Below are 17,455 nucleotides of genomic sequence, written 5' to 3'. Positions count from 1 at the left end.
GTGTACAAATAGAACTAAATACTGCTCCATCCTGTGCCTTCTGCACAATCCCTGACTACTGTCCTTGAATCCACTGTGAAAGCCACTGTCTCCGTGACACTTACCCTCTTTTTCTATGACCCCTCTACTTTACATAATATCTTTTTCTAATGACTGGCCCCTCCCTGTAACATGTCCAGAATAATGTGAGAGAGAAAAAAACAAAATCTCCATCTTTCCTTCTAAGACATATTCTGGCTATAATTCTTCCAAAATGGACTTGCTTGTTCTTTTGGAAGTTTGTGGTATAGTCAATATTTTTTCGTCAACACCACAATTCAAGGTATTTGATTCTCCTTTGGTTGTTTTTTTTTTTAATTCATTTTTCATATACATATGGGGCAACTGACAATAGAACGACTTAGGTCAGGAGCACATTAACTCAAAGTAATGTCATTGCTCTTCAATCTTTAAAGAGGTCTTTTCACGCAGATTTGTCCTTTTATTTCATAATTTCTGCTAACAACATGGGTATTGATTCTGGAAGTATAGTGAAATTTTTGACAATTTCAGGTTTCCATCCCCATTTATCATGACACTGCTCACCAGTCTATTTATGAGGATTTATTTTTCTCTATGCTGAGATGTAACACATACGGGGGGCTATGGCCTTTGAGACTAAAATTATTAGACTTAAAGTTAACTTATTTAATTATTATTATTTTCCTTCTGAAAGAATTATATAGTAACTAAAATGCTAGTTCATCTACCTACGATTGCCTGAGGAACTACAAACATCTAGATACAAGTCTTGAAAGGATATTTAGGCTGCACTTGGTTGTATTTATATTTTTAACATTAAGGCATGAGATATTGACAAGGTTTTCTGTTTATTGACTCAAATATGTTTTAGTTATTAATTTTTACATAATTGCAGGCATGTACTATACTCAGAAAACAATGGATTTTGGAATCAAACATAATTTTGTTTGAATTTTAATCTGTTGTTGTTTGTTGTTGTTATGTGCCGTCGAGTCGCTTGTGACTCATAGCGACCCTATGTACAACAGCCCTAAACTCCGCTCTGTCCTGTGCCAATCTCACTGTCTCTGACACTCCCATCCCAATTATCCCAGTCACTGAATCAATCCACCTCATAGAGGGCCTTCCTCTCTTGCGCTGTCCCTCCACCCTCCAAGCATGATGTCCTTCTCCAAGGACCGGTCTCTCCTCACAACATGTCCAAAGTATGTTAGATGGAGCCTCAGAATCCTTGCCTCCAAGGAGCCACCCGGTTCAACCCTTTCCAGGACAAATCTGTTTGTTTTCCTAGCAGTCCATGGTATTCTCAATACTCTTCTCCAGCACCACAGCTCAAAGGCATCATCAATTCTTCTATCCTCCTTGGTCATTGTCCAACTCTCTGATGCATAACAAGTGATTGCGAAGACCATGGCCTGTATCAGACGCATTTTAGTCTCCAGAGAGACACCATTGCTCTTCAGTGCTTTGGAGAGGTCCCTAACAGCAGACTTTCCCATGGCATTGCGCCTTTTAATTTCCTGGCTGCTGGTGCCAAGACTGTTGACTGTGGAGCCAAGCAAACTAAAGCTGTGTACAATCTCAATCTCTTCACCATCCATCCTGATGCTGCCTTGAGTTTACAGACACCCATGAAGATAAGCTTAATTAATGATAGCTATATTGGTTCTAAGTAGTTCTATTTTGGACAAGGAACTATGCTAGATCTTACAGACTGTAGACAAAGGGATAAGTAACATAGACTTACAGATGGAAATAATTGTAAAATTCACTAAGCAAAGAGCCCTGGCCCACTTTTTCAAGAGCTGATGGCACAAAGTTTACACTCAATCCTAAGCCTCAAAGTGGCCAAGAAACAACTGTTTGCAGAGGATACAAATGAAGCTTGGACATACAAGCGGTAGCTTCACAAGCATGAACTCTTCAATGACATAGCAGAGAGCGAGGAGAGGGAAAAGAAGGGATAATGACAGGGCCAGAACCTGGGGTTACTCTTTCTGAAGTGTAGTATCTTGGTAGAGAACAACAACAACAACAAAGAGTCCAAAAATATAAATTCTAACCTATCTTTACAGGTTCTTCTAGGGAATGAAAATGAATTCTATGAGGAAGGAGCAGAGTAAGATCTTGTGAGTGGAAGTTGCTTGACTTGAACTGGACAATGGGAAGAAAAACCTTATGGGTCATATATGAAAGTCTCTGTTTAACTATAAGTGAGGGCCTGATGTTTAGTATTGCATTCCTTGTCAAGTGACTTAAATGAATATTAATTGTTAAAGTCCATCTACTATCGTTATGATTTCAGCATCTATCTTATAGAAACCTACAGTGATTTAATATTTACAGAATCTTACCACAGTATTAGGTCATTCTATATAATGATGCAATTTATCATCACTCAGAAAAAGCAATTCTTGGCAATATATAGGATTAACATTGAATTAGAAACCAAAAAAATAATTCAATATATTTACTTCCACCCTAAACCATTTTCTTGTCTAGATTCCAAAGATGTTTTTCTTAAAATCAGTATAAAACGTAGTTTCAGAATATTATGAAGAAAATATACTTTCTTGGGAGACTATTAGAAATAGAAAAGAACCCCCAGTACATTTAAGGTTATAACCAGTCTATCTGAAATTTGCATATTCTTGTTATCTTGACCATGGTAATAGCATTCTGGACTTTCTAAGACTGTCAACAAAGGTCAAATAATAAGAATTTTAAACTGCTAATTCTCACAGGTTCTCTAGCAGAATGATTTTATGTATAAAGATGCTGAGGTTGAGGTTTTGTGATCTTTCTACCATCTCACAGCTAGTTAATGAAAGAGATTTCCCAGGTTATTGACTTCAGTAGAGGAGGGCATTACTTGGAATTTCAATTTGAGCTGGCAGTTCAGATCCAGATTTACTCCTTCAAATAATGTGAAGAATTGTTCTCTTCAGATAAAACAGAGAATTGGATTGAACCTAGCTTGTGTGAAATTAGATCTCATTGTGGTTTGAGTTTGCATTTTCCTACTAATGACATAGTGACTTTGACAATGGGCTTAAGCACAGTAGAGATTGTGAGGGTATGCAGGATCAGATAAGATTTTGCTCTGTTGTACACAAGGTCCCTATGAATCAGTCACTCACTGGCAGATAACAACCACAATTGGCTGAATATTTTAGTGCACTTTATTGACTATTTGTATATTTCAGGGGATGGGGGGAAGATAGGTATTTACATTTGTAACAGGGTAATAATAATTGCCCTCCTGCAGAAACCTATATCCTAATCTTCAGAACCTGTGGACTATTTTTTACTGATTCCTGGGTGGTTCAGAGTTTCAACTGGATTAGCAGGGACTTAGAGAAAACATAATTGTAATCTGGTGACAGGCTATCTGAGGAAGAATTATGTAGATAGATTCTCTGACATATAGAGGTTGACTCCAGTGCAATTGATTAATACACATCTAAATTAGTTAAAACACAAAATTTGTTAAATGATAGTCCTAATTGCTATAGTTTAGAACAAGGATTTAATTCTTAGAAATCCTGGAATATGACCTCTCTCCTTTGGTAAATATTTTATCAAACCCCAGTGCAATTGATACTATTTTTGTTTGAATATATATATAAAAGTCAACCTCATCTATAAGTATACACAGAAGTAACACATGAAGTCATGAATTTAAAGAAAATAAAACTGTGCCTCCATCCTGTCTGGAAGTCGAAATAAATGTACTGAAGGCTAAGAGATTAAATTTTGTCACTTGTCATGAATCTGGCAAGTGGCCATCTTTTCTGCCTGCTTCTACATGCTGCCTTTGTGCTGTGGATGGGTTTAATAAATGCACTGTTGTGTGAAATGTCATTGCTGCATTGGCAGGCAGAGGCTGTCATGTGATAGCTCTTCCCCAGGATGACATATCAATATTGGTTCTTGGCAATCCAGTGACTTCAAGTCACACAGAGGGCATTTTTATGGTTCAGATACAAGAGTGCAAATAAAAATAATTCTTCAAAGCATGGCAACAGAACAATTTTGCTCTGAACAAATACCGAGTGTTCCTTCTGAAATGTTCCTATTTTTAAAGATAGGTAATGCCATCAAATTTTAATGACTATGACTAGAAGGCAAAATACAAATAGATGACTAATAACATTTTTCAAAAGCTTAACTTTAATGTTTATCAAATAAGTGCAAAGAAAAAGCAAGGAAATATATCATTTTTCACTTTGTACACTTGTAAGAAAATAATATATGTACAAGAAAATTAAAACCTGATTATTTATTGTAAAATAGGTCTTTAGCTAACCCATGATTTTTAGTGGAAGTCTAATCTCTCTGGAAAAAAAATTTAGTAATATTCATTAAAAGGTTTTAAAATTTTCATAATATGTTGTCTAGTATTTCCTTTACTAAAATATTCTAAGATAATCATAAAATATAGGTCAATTATATTTTCCAAATAATGGTCATACTATTAAAATGTTGAAAGGAATCCAAATTGCTCACAATGTGAATGGTTAAACAAATTATTATACAGCAACTAGTTTAAAAATTTTACATATATCTTTTTTTGAATGATGTAAGGAATGCTTTTTGAAATAAGGGTAAGTCAAAGAAATATAAAATATAGACAAGGATTCTTATATAGAATAGGATTTAAATTAAAACAAGCAACAGAAAGAGACAAGAAATTTATTAAAATATTCATTTTGATGAGTTCATGTAATGTAAGAGTGAATGTTGTGTTTAGGTTTTGCCTACTCTTATGCATTTTATATAATTTCACAAAGAACTAGTATCATGCCTGTAAATATGTATAAAGCTACATTTTAAAAGACACTCTCAATAAAGAATTGTTCAGTGAAATTAATCAAAACCAACATGCGATTTTCTTATTTTGCATTTTAGCCCTCATCTCACACACATTTCCTTCTATAACTTTTGGTTTGCTCTCTTCTGTTGATTTAAACTCAAAGCTAGAGTCATCAGACGGAATGCAGGTCTTAACCAGTGTCTAGATAGGACAAAATAGGACTTGAGAGTAGAGGGCTACAAATGCCTTTTTGAAAGGACCAGAGGAGTGTGAATAACGGAGCCCCTCACTGCTCTAGAGGAGAACGCAAATCAGGAGCCAGTATCCCAGCTCCATGGTTCCTCTAGAGCAGTGAGTAGGAAAGGCTATGACAGCAAATGTTCTTATATTCATTGCTGATTCATAGACACACAGTTATGACACCAATAATGGGGTATAATAGGGAAGGAAGTTGTCGAGATGGGGAGGAATTCAGGCTCTGGTTTCAATTAATTAAGCAGCTTTCCCTTCCATCATTAAAGGCAAGAGCAGCAAAATCCAATTGTGGTCAGTGCCAGTGCAAGAAGCCTCAGCTCACACCTTGCCACAGTTTCTCCATAGCAATACCAGTCTCTCCACCATCAGGGTCTTGCTTCCACAAGCCTTGCTCACTTCAAAACTTGCTTCACGTCTTTCTCAGTTCAAGTCTTGCTGTTCAGTGTGAGAAGTTCTCTGCCAGTTATCCTAGTTCCACAGCTGATGCTGATTTGCAAGATCATGCTTATTTGTAAGACCATGTGTCTGCGGTTAAGGTAGCTGGAGACCAGAGAGGGGGCTAACAAATGGCTAAAAAAATAGCCAACTTTTAGTCCAACACCACAACCAGTCATCACATCTGTTCTCTGCCTATGGAAACGGCTTCTGCCCTCCTTCTGACCTTGTTCACCCTTGGTTTTGAGTGTGCTTCTTGCCACTTGCCTCAGAATTTATAGAGGTCCTGAGTCCAGCAGTTTTCTTTAAATTCCTTGAAACTAGGCACGAAATCTACTCTGGTAGATATTTATCTTATATTACCTTGTCCAGCTCATCCTCAAATTTTTTAGTAGCTTCAACAGCAGTGCTCTCTGTTTTTCCAGTTATTTGCATTTTATGCAAGTCGAATCTCTGAAGAGATAAAGTCAGTCCTTTGCTTGAATTAAAGTATATGTGACAGCCTTTCCCTTACCGTGTTTTTCTTCTTCTTCTTAAACAAAAAAAAAAGAAGAAGAAGAAGAAAAGACTGCTTTCATTTGAACCATCAGTGAATTCATAAGAATCCTCTCCTGGATCTGGCCTTCCATTCAAATCAAGTTTTTCCAGTTCATGGATTAGTTATTGCCTCTTATTTCTACAACTGCTGATTTTGTGCCACTGGATCCTTGTGCAATCTATATATAAATTTCTACTTTTATCCTTAGTCATTGTCAAACTAGGCTTCTTTATCTTCTTTCTTTCCATTTTAAAAACTTTAATGATTTGTCTTTACACCCATGTCTAGTGTCATCTTCTTTTTTTAAATTAAAACTTGTAACTTTAACTACAATTTATAGGGACATAACTTCTTTTGCTGGACTTATTGCTAGGGATCTAAGCAATGCAGATACTAGAGTAGGGAACTCAGCTTCAAATTAACAATGTTTATGAGACAAAAACTAAGAAAAATCACATTATAGCCCTTGTCTATCATGAAGTAAGTGTAAGAAGTATAAGTGTCATAGCAAGGAAGTCAAAGACACAAAGGAAGAGGCAAGACAGTATTATACTGAGTGAATGAATTCAGGTGTTTAAGGATAAATACTGAGTGAACTTTCTATTATAAAACAGAATGATAATCAGTAAGATGTGTATGGAGATCCAAAGAGGGAAGGGGAAGTGACAGGAGAGTAGAAGGTGTGGAAAGGAGGAAATCACAGGGTAACAGAGTTTGATGGCTGGAGGGGAGGAAATCATAGGGCCACAGAGTTTGATGGGTGGAGGATGGAGAGGGTAAAGGATTAAGAAAAGATCCAATGGGGATCTGAAAAAAATGGGGTTAATAGTGGGCATAGACATCATTAAAACACAGTGTACAGGAATGATCTTATGAAGCACAATTTGAATGGAAAAAAACCCCCAAATTAATAAAAACTTTAAAAGCACTATGTAATAGCGATTTAGACAGCAATAGCATAAAATTGATCATCTGTGAGTGAACATCGTAGAATAATAACATTAGTAAATCACATACTGCAACATGTATGTAATAAATTTCAATAGCTACCTTAAGTGAAGAACAACCTGCACTTGAAAGTCAAGTACCCTGACTCAAATATTCTTCTCTCTCTTCTAGAGCAACTACTGGGACCTGAGTTCATTTTAGAGTCTGTTACAAAGGAAGAAAGTCATCTATGTTTTAAACAAACACAACCATTTGATAGTGGTTTTGATTACCTTATATCGGTTATGTACACAGATAGACATTTTATAATCAATCTTAGGTTTTAAGAATTTTTATATTGCTACTTAGCAATAGAAAACACGTACTTTGGTTGCTACATATGAACAACAGATGAACAAGAGGCAATGGTGATGAAGTAGGAAGTTCAAGCTGCTCTGAAGAAACTGGCAAAAACATGGCCCCAGGAATTGATGGAATACGAATTGAGACATTTCAACAAACAGATGCTACCTTGGATGTGCTTCTCTGGTTATTCCAAGAAATTTGGAAGACAACTAACTACCTGACCAATTGACTGGAAGTTGGTGCCGTTTGAATAGAGTACAACATAAAGTGATCCTATGAACAACAGATCTAAACACCGTCCTATCCTCTACCCTTCTCACCTTTCCGACATACTAAAGCCCATTATGGCAATCATCGTGTCAATCCACCTGGTTGAGGGTCTTCCTCTCCTTACCAATGCTCCACCTTTCCAAGAATCATGTTCCTCTCCAAAGAATAGCCTCTTCTTACAACATGCCCAAAGTATGTGAGGCAAAGCCTCATTATTGTTTCCAAAGAGCATTCTGTCTGTACCCTCTCCAAGATATATTTGTTCTTTTGGATGTCCGTTGCTCTTCTCAAGAACACCAGTCAAAGGTGTCAATTCTTCTTCTGCTGTCCTTATTCGTTGTCCAGCTCTCAATGTACAGCATGTGCTTGTAAACACTATGACCTGAGTCACATGCACCTTAGTCCTCAAACTGACATTATTACTCCTCAATAATTTGGAGAAGTCCCTAACTACAGACTTTCCCAGTGCAATATATCTCCTTATTTCCTGACTGCTGGTATCAAGGATGTAAATTGTGGATGTAAGTAAGATGAAATTATTAACAATTTCAATCTCCTCTCCATCCATCATGATGTTGTCCAAGTGGTAAGAATCTTAGTTTTCTTGACATTGAGATGCAATCCATACCAAAGGCTGCTTTCCTTAATCTTTTGCAATGAGTGCTTTGAATTCTCTTCACTTTTAGCAAGCAAGATTGTGTCATCTGCATAACACAGGTTATTGATGAGTCTCCCTCCAATCCTGATGCCACATTCTTCTTCATAGAGTCCAGCTTCTCAAATAATTTTCTCTGTATACTGATTGAATAGGTATGGAGAGAGAATACAACCCTGACACTCCCTTCTTAATTTTGCTCATGTGAAACCTATATTAGTACCAGGAAGCAGTAGTCAGAACAGAGCAGGGAAACACTGTGTTGTTCAGGATCAGAAAAGCTTTGTGTCAGGGATGTTTTCTATCTTTTCAATCTACATGCAAAATAGATCATTACGGAGGCTGAACATTATGAGGAAAAATATAGCATCAGGACTGGAGAAAGATGCATCAATAATCTGCTTTATGTAGATGACACAACCTTGGTTGTTGAAACAGAGGAGGACATAAGGTGTTCGCTGCAGAAGGTCAAGGACTGTAGACTTCAATATGGATTGAAGCTCAACATCAAGAAAATAAAGATTCTCACCATTGGGCCAATTGGCAGCTTCATGAAAGACAGCGAAGATATTGATATTGTTGACAGCTACAGCTTGCTTGGTTTCACAATAAACACTCTTGGCACCAGCAGTCAGGAAATCAAAAGACTAATTGCATTTGTAAATTCTGTTGTGAGGGATCTCTCCAGTGCACCAATGAGCAACGATGTCAGTCTGTACACTAAGGTGTGCCTAATATAGGCAACTTGAGCACATAACAAAAGCAATAGAAAATGCCTGTAACAATGGGCTCAGGCATATCAGAAATTGTTAAGAAGGCACAGGGTAAGACTAGATTTATTCTATTGTTCACAGGGTTGCTGTGAGTCATAGTCAATTCAGTTGCACCTAACAATTAAGACAGAATTATACCAAGCATTTTACACCCTAAAATAACACCCATTTTCAGCTCATTGCTGATGTAATTCAGAAGTCTGATAAGAATGGCCAGAATCTCTGTTCAGGTTTCTGTTCTGTGTCATTGAATTTGTTATTCATAATAACACTGTACAACAGATGGAAATGCTCTCAGTCTTGCATCATCCTCGTAATTGTTGCTCTGTGTGAGCCCATTGCGCTGGCCACGGTGCCGATCCTTCTCTTGGATGGCTAATGTTTTGTAGATTCTCTACTAAGCATGAAATCCTTCTCTAGGTACAGGCGCTTCTTGATAATATGTTTAAAGTATGAGAGATATAATCCTGCCATCCTTGTTTCTGAGGAGCATTCTGCCTGTACTTTTCCAAGAGAGATGGGCTTGTTCAGCAGTCCGTGGTATATTCAATATCCTTCACCAATAACATAATTCAAAGTCATTCATTCTTCTTTCTTTACTGCTCAGTTTTCACACAAAAAGGTTGTTGCTGTTGGTAGCTGTTGCTGCTGAGTCATATGAGGCAATTCCAAATACCTCAGTTTGGGGCAGGTTCTTACAAGAGTAGAAACATGTGGGCCTATCTGCATTCTCATTGGGAAGCTCAGGATCTTTTTGCTGCCTCGTGAAGTTGTGGTAGTATTCCGTTATCTACAATTGTAGAATGGTAGAAGATACTTCTTATGTTGGATTGGTGGTTCAGCCTCAGCTGATTGTTTCTACCCCAATGAAAAAAAGATTTCTCAGAGACTGGGTGCTACTTCTTCTTACTGCCTTAAAATGTTAATTAGGTGAGTCAGGACAACTGGGTTCTAGCCCACCTGGAACATCAAATGATTTATGCCTCTGAAAAGTCACACTTCTAGCCTGTGATTGCTCATCTATAAAACATAGGCTTTGGACTAGAAAAGATTCTCAATCAATTTTTATTCCTCTACTCTAACAAGTCTCCAGTCATTCCAGTGTGTGACAAGACATAACAGGGAAGGGGAAATAATCTCAGCAGTTTTAACAAAGATCTGTCAAAAAAGAGGAGAGATCCAACAGGAGATCTTCATCTGGGTAAATGGCTATAATGTGTCTTGAATGTTATGATGCGCAATGTGATCTGTAGTGTGTACATGTCAGGCCACTGCTTGGGGTTGTGAAGGTGCCACATTAAGGAGGTGAAATTCGCAAATGATTGTCTAAGCTCCAGTAAGTTAGAAAAGGGCCCAAATAAAGACAACGATGAGCAAAAAGGAAAAGAACAAATCTGAGATGTTTCTTAACTGAGAAAACTCTGCCTTAGTATTTTAAAAACTGAAACCAAATGATGTAAGAGGGATCCAACCATTGAGTGAGAGTTTAGAGAATACTCATGTGACCTTCAGGATGTTGCTACATTAATGGGTCCAAAGTTGCTTGAGTGATTTTCTTAAACTTTTTAAGACTTGTTTTGGTGGTTGGTTGAATATGCAGATTGTTGTCAATTGCCTTTAGTTGAGCACAATTCATAGTGACCCTATGAACAAAAGGCCTGAAGCCCCTCTATAACTCTTGATATTTATCAAAATTCATAGAGTTTCCGGAGCCATGTTATTTAGGAAGTAGATGTCACTCGTGCTTCCAAGCCTGTCATGGTATGTTATTGTTATGTGCCATTTAGTTGCCTGTGATATATAGCGACCCTATGTACAACAGCTCTGAACTCTTCCCTGTCCTGAGCCAATCTCACTAATTCCAACATATCAACCCCTACTGCCCCAATTACTGTATCAATCCATCTCATCTGGGGTCTCCCTCTCCTGCACTGTCAGTCCACCCTTCTGAGCATGATGTCCTTCTCCAAGGACCAATCTTTCCTGGCCATGTGCCCAAAGTAAGTGAGGTGGAGCTTCAAAATCCTAGCCTGAAAGGAAAGACTTAGGTTCACCCTCTCCAAGACAGACATATTTGTTTTCTGATAGTCCATGGTATGTTCAAGACTCTTATCTAGCATCACAATTCAAAAGTATCTATTCTTCTTCTGTCAACCTTAGTCATTGTCCAACTCTATGAAGCACAACAAGTAATTGAGAAGACCATGGCCTGGATTAAGCACACATTTGAATCTAGACTGACATCGTTGCTCTTCAGCACTCTGGAGAGAGGTCCATGACAGCAGATTTTCCCAATGCAATTTGTCTTTTGACTTCTTGACTGCTTGTGTTAAGAGAGTTGGTTGTGGACCTGAGAAAGCTGGACTTGTTAACAACCTCAAACTCTCCTCCACTTACTATGGTGCTGCCAATTGGCTCAGTGGAGAGAATTTTTGTCTTCTTGATGTTGAGTTTCAGTCCATATTGAAGACTACAGTTCTTGACCTTTTTCAGCAAGTGCTTTAGGTTTTCTTCAGTTTCAGCAAGCAAGGTTGTGTCATGTGCATAATGAGTCTTCCTCCAATCTTGATGCCATGTTCTTCCTCGTAAAGCCCTGCTCTCCAAATGATCTGTTCTTCATGCAGATTGAAAAGTTATGGGGACAGGATGCATTCTTGATCCACTCCTTTCTTGATTTTGAACAATGCAGTGTTTCCTTGCTCTGTTCTGCAGACTGCTTCTTGGTCCAAGTATAGGTTTTGTATAAGCAAGATCAAGTATTCTGAGATTCCCATTTTCTTCAAGGTTAGTCACAATTTATTGTGATCCACACAGTTAAATGCCTTTGCATAGTCAATGAACACAGATAGACATTCTTCTGGTACTCTTTGCTTTCTGCCAAGAACCATCTAACATTGGCAATAATGTCCCTAGAGCCACATTTTCTAAACCCAGCCTGTATCAATGTACTGCTCAAGTGTTTTCTGAACAATCTTCAGCAGGATTTTGCTAGTGTGTGATATAAGTGATATTGTTTGATAATTTCCACACTCTGTCGGGTAGTCTTTTTTTGGAATGGATCTCTTCCAGTCAGTTGGCCAAGTAATTGTCCTCCAGATTTCTTGGCACACTTTGGTGATCACATGCAAGGTAACATCTGTTTGCTGAAAGATGTTAATTCATATTCCATCAATTCATATGTGGGTCTAATTCTATATTTATATCTACATATTTATCTATCTAATTAAATGCACAGTAATAGCAACATTACGATCATTCTTGTTATATTTACTAATCAGTTATTGAGATTAACTAAGTAATTAGTGAATAAAACTACCAGCTTGAAAGAATTTCTATTTTCCTCTATATAGGTTTGCAGAGAGATGCCATTTTTTATTTTAATTCTGGTATAAGCTTGTAGCACAAAGTTCTCCTTAGCTGAAGCTTGAAGCCAGAATTTTGCTAGGGAAGTGGAGGTTTCCTAGAGTTAGAAAGGATATAATCATCCTATTCATTTATAAATTTTTTCCTAACAATATTTCTAAGCTTTTCAAACCACTTCTCCAGAGTTCAGTATTAACAAACACTATTCCCACTATATTTTCCAAAGAACACAGATACTGTTTCAACCTGCACTGTAAATAGTTCCCTCATCAGAAATTAATTCAGTCAATTCAGCTTGGAAATTCTATTGTCAAAAAGCATAATAAAGTAAAAAAGCTCTTCCTTTGGGAATGTCACTCATTATTTCTTTTCTTGTTGGAAAAAAAAATGTGATTCTTCTCCATAATCTGCAAACACATTGCTGTCAAAACCATCAGAACAGCTGGAGAGGGTGTGTGTGTTCCTAGGTGCTTCATAAGAAAACAGTAAACTACCTTACAGTTAATGCAAAACAGACCAAGCCAGGGCAATATAGCTTACATTTCTGCCACTCAGACCACACTCCTTAATGACGGTCGTGCACGGGGAGGTCATTCCTACAAAGATTGCCTTGTGTCGTCTTCCTCCTTAATTGCTATTTATTTTTCCTAGTTTTTCTCCTCAACCTTATTCATTTTGAAACTCATTCATTCATTCATAAGATTTTAATGAGACACTTCTTTATATGAAACTAGTTGGTCTGAGGGAAACTACAATCCATTCACAGTGCTAAAACAATAACAGGAATATTTTTCTCCCTATAAAAATCTTATATAATTTTTCGAAAACATGTAATCCTCTCTACATATATGGTTGTTGTTGTTTGCTGTCATGTTGGAACAGACCCATAGCTGACCCTGTAATGAGTTTTCAAAGGCAACAAATCTCCGGGAGCAGAGCGCCCATCCTTCCTCCAAGGAACAGCTGGTAGATTAGATCTGCATATCTTTTGAATTGCAGTACAGCTTCTTTTTCTTTTTCTCCCTCCCATCTCCTTCTCCTGGTCATATTTTAATTTTTTTTAAACATTCATTCATTATTGCACTATTTATTTCCTTCTTCCCTCCTCCTCCAGTCCACTTTGCAATGCACCTCTTACTCTGGACTGTTGTCATACATTTAATACCTAATCATATATTCTTTTTAAACAATTCTTTATTTCATCTGTTGCAATGCAGTGTTCACTATCTATTCCCCTCTTTTCCTAATTTCCCCAACTCCCCATTTCTGTCTTGTTTTATAGCAGTGGTGGTCCTCAGTATTTATCCTTCTCTGACTGAAATATTTCACTTAGCATAATGTCCTCCAGGGTCCCCCATGTTGTGTTATGTTTTTCAGTGCTGCGTAGTATTCCACTGTGAGACTATACCAGTTTTTCTATCCATTCATTCGTAAATGGATTTTATATATATATATATTCACACACAATTTGTTTTTGTTGTGTACCATCACCGTCAAGTAGGAATAGACCCACAGCTGACCCTCCAGTGGGTTTTTAGAGGCAGTTAATCACATAGGAGGAGATTGCCCATCCTTCTCCCGCAGAGCAGCTGGTAGCCTCAAACCATGTGCCTTCAGGACTGAAGCACAGCTTCTTGCCACTAGGCTACCAGAGTGTGTGTGTGTGTATGTATATATAGATTTTATTTTAATTACTAATTATGAAAATGATTATGAAAATTTACTAATTATTAAACTGATCTTACTTCCCCAAAGAACTGTGAGGCTCTATAAGAGGATACCTGACTCAAAGAGTTACCATTGTAACTGAGCATCAGATTGGCTCAAGTAGACCTCTTTAACCTCATGCAATCTTATTCTAGATCATATTGGTTTTTCTTCTTTTGCTGGGAGAAATTATAATTTATCCTTCTGTATTGAAACTTTAACTGATTTTTTTCTAGACTCATTGAAAACTCTTCTAAATCGTTGTTGAATTCATGAACAAATACAATGTCTATAACTGTACATTATTCGCTAATGCTACTTGTAATGTATTGTTTTCCTTATCATTCTACTATTTAGGGAGCTCTGGTGGTATAATCCTTAGGGAGCTGTTCTGCTAACTCAAAGGCCACAACTTTCTCTTGGTTTGGATCCACCAGATACACTTTGGGAGAAAAACAAGCCATATTCTCCCCATGCAATTTATACCCTAGGAAAACCCACCAGAGAGTCAGTTATGACTTGATCACAGTGAGTTGAGTTATGCACTCTAGCCATAAGTAAACACTATAATTCTTTGTATCTATACTGCAGTCTCCAGAGAACAGAAGCGGAAACTAGACCTCTTCTTCACAGTGTCCTGGTAGATGCTGACTGTGGCAGTGGTCAACCAATATCTATTAAGCACTGGTCAAAATTCCAGATGTGACAAGAGGTTTTCAAAATCATTCCAGAAATTTTGCTTTGACTGTGTTCTTTTTCAAGTACAGAACTGTATACATATTCTTTAAAGGTACAAATATGTCTCATGAATACAGTAGATTTGCGCTCCAATACTACATTCCAGTAATTCTGACATTGCAGATCTTTACCTGAGCCTGCCATCCTCTGCTGCAGCACCGCCTGGTATAATCTTTGTAATAAATATGCCAGGGTCATCTCCAATGTGAGGATTATCTGTCCCTCCAGCAATACTGAATCCCAGACCAGAATTCCCCTGTGGAAACAAAAAAGGAGACATTAAATGATGTGACTGTCACTTAAAACCTGGCTTCACTGGTACTCTGTCTTATCATCTTTCCACTCAAATGTAAATCAGGTGATAGGAGTCCTGTATGCAAACCATAAAGTGCACTGTCAGTATAAAGACAAGGTCAAGGAGAATATTCCACTCATTTGTCCCTGAGTTGCAAAAATTCAAGAGGGCTTACATTTTTGCTTTTAAAAAACCCTTCCGTTTATGTAGCAATTAAAGTGATGATTATAGGTAAGAGGATAAGGAGGGGAAGAACTTATAAATTGTGTTAACATAAAAAATGTGAAAAGTTCCCTTAGGGTGAAAATGATAAAAAGAATTTATTCATATGAAAAAGAAATGGAAGGAAACAAGCTACGTGCAAATATAGGATTTGATAGAGTAATGAAATTGAGGTGTCTTCATGCTGTTATTTCTGGCATTGTTCTAATATCGCTTATCCATAAAATAAATGGGTTTCTGTGAAATAAGAAACATTAACTTCAAACATAAGATCATCATCTGGACTCAGAATGCATATGAATTACTTCCCAATAATACGTAGGCCTTAGATTACAAAACCAGTTATGTTATGCGGCTATTGCACACAAATCTGGATGATTTATAGTCTGATAAAATGTGTATTCTTACTACTATAAATTATAGTAATTAACATACAATGTACAAATAGTCTTCCAAATGTTTTATTTAAAGTGTAATCAAAAGTCTCATTGACAGTCATAAATTCTCTTACTTTGAAAATGTTTATTATACATCTTTACTTTTAATCTCCCTCTCCATGGAGACATTGTTTCCATAGGTATAGTCTGATTTTATTTTTCCCTTTAATTTTATATTCTATACCTTTTCGTAAAACTAAGTAGTCTTTATCATTTTTTTAAAATGGCTAAGTAAATTTCTTCAGCGTCATCATATACTTTCATTTCTTTAACTTGTCTCTAGTTATAAGATATTTAATTTCTTTCTATAAGAATAATTAAAGCTTATTGAATTTGTAATTTCTGGTCAAGTTCAGAAAGAAGAGAGGAGAACCAATAACTTAATATTTAATCTAGAGAAATTAATTAGGACATTTAATTAGTCAGAAAAGTTCAATGTCGAGATAAGGTCAGCTGTAACTTGGCAGTTAAACCACTGCAAATGTCAAGGTACTCTTTTGCAGTTTTTATTGACTGAATTAATAAAACTCTGAATTCCACTGGGTTGTTCTTACAACTGTACATTTATGTTGAAAGGTTGAAATAAATAATTCATCCATGATAGTAAAGTCTTATATCCTTATGCTTTTGCTATCTTCTCTAATCCTATTTGCTTTCTAAAAAGTCCCATAGTGCACTGAACAGAGATCTTAGTTTATAGCAGTCACAAAACCATGAATTTATTTAACAAATTTACTTAATAATCATTAACAATAAATATGTCAGGTTATAAGTTCAGAGGACAGTAGCAGCCCCCTAATAGTAGAACCCAACATGGGAAATTTTCCTGCAGGAGTAGTAACAGTGAAGTACTTGAATGGGAGCCACGAGAGGATACCAAGCAGGGGACAAAATATTGCAGACAGAGACAAGAGAGAACACACACACACATGCACACACACATGCACACAGGCACACATGCACACAGAATATATACTATGATTTTAATTTTTTCCATTGGGGCCTTGTTTAGCATGTAATATTATTCAACAGATATGTGATGTCTGACAGAACCAACAAACAAACCAACTGAGAATATTTACAATCCAAAGTGAAGAAACCACACGACAGAGATTCAAATATGTTAAGGAGTGTCTTGCAGAACAGCAACTCTTTTGTTATTTGTGGTAACAACAATCAAAAACAACACAGATATTCAAAGAATGGTGCAAATAAAGAATTGAAGAGAAAATAAAGCTTTCCAAGATGGGGATGGACTATTTCCTAAGAAGAAAAGGCCTTTCACTCAAGAGGCTTCTGGTTTATCACTGGACATGAGAGACCTGGACAACCACCAAGATATTATTAAAGGATTCTTCTGGGGACCTTACAAAAAAAAAAAAAAAGAGAGAGTGAGAAATTAATTAAAAATTATTAGCTTTTGATAAAAAGTAAAACAATATTTTAAAAAATCTTTGAATCATCAGCTCTTTGATGTAACTGATTTGATGACAACTTGACAACATTTAACTACTGTTTTTAGAATTGGTTCTAATTTGGTGAACATGGTGGCTCCATGGCTTTCCCAGCCCTTGAACCCACTCTGGGGAAAAAGAACGAATGGGTAAGGGAGTCCACAATAAAAATAGGACCCAAGA

At 36.8% G+C, this 17,455-nt stretch overlaps 1 protein-coding gene across 6 annotated transcripts in view; it reads right to left on the bottom strand.

Moving 5' to 3' along the window:
- The window catches only part of DLG2 (discs, large homolog 2 (Drosophila)), a 1,891,340-nt gene that overhangs the window by 787,418 nt on the left and 1,086,467 nt on the right, over nucleotides 1–17,455 (bottom strand). For all 6 annotated transcript variants that reach the window (XM_006895272.1, XM_006895270.1, XM_006895271.1 and 3 more), the window contains one exon: nucleotides 14,996–15,120. In XM_006895272.1, coding sequence (XP_006895334.1) covers nucleotides 14,996–15,120 — 125 coding nt within the window. The remainder of the gene's footprint in view (nucleotides 1–14,995; nucleotides 15,121–17,455) is intronic.

Source organism: Elephantulus edwardii, unplaced genomic scaffold (assembly GCF_000299155.1).
Source record: "Elephantulus edwardii isolate Elephantulus edwardi_28Jun2011 unplaced genomic scaffold, EleEdw1.0 scaffold00163, whole genome shotgun sequence".
Lineage (NCBI taxonomy): Eukaryota > Metazoa > Chordata > Mammalia > Macroscelidea > Macroscelididae > Elephantulus > Elephantulus edwardii.
This window is presented reverse-complemented; position numbering and strand designations above follow the sequence as displayed.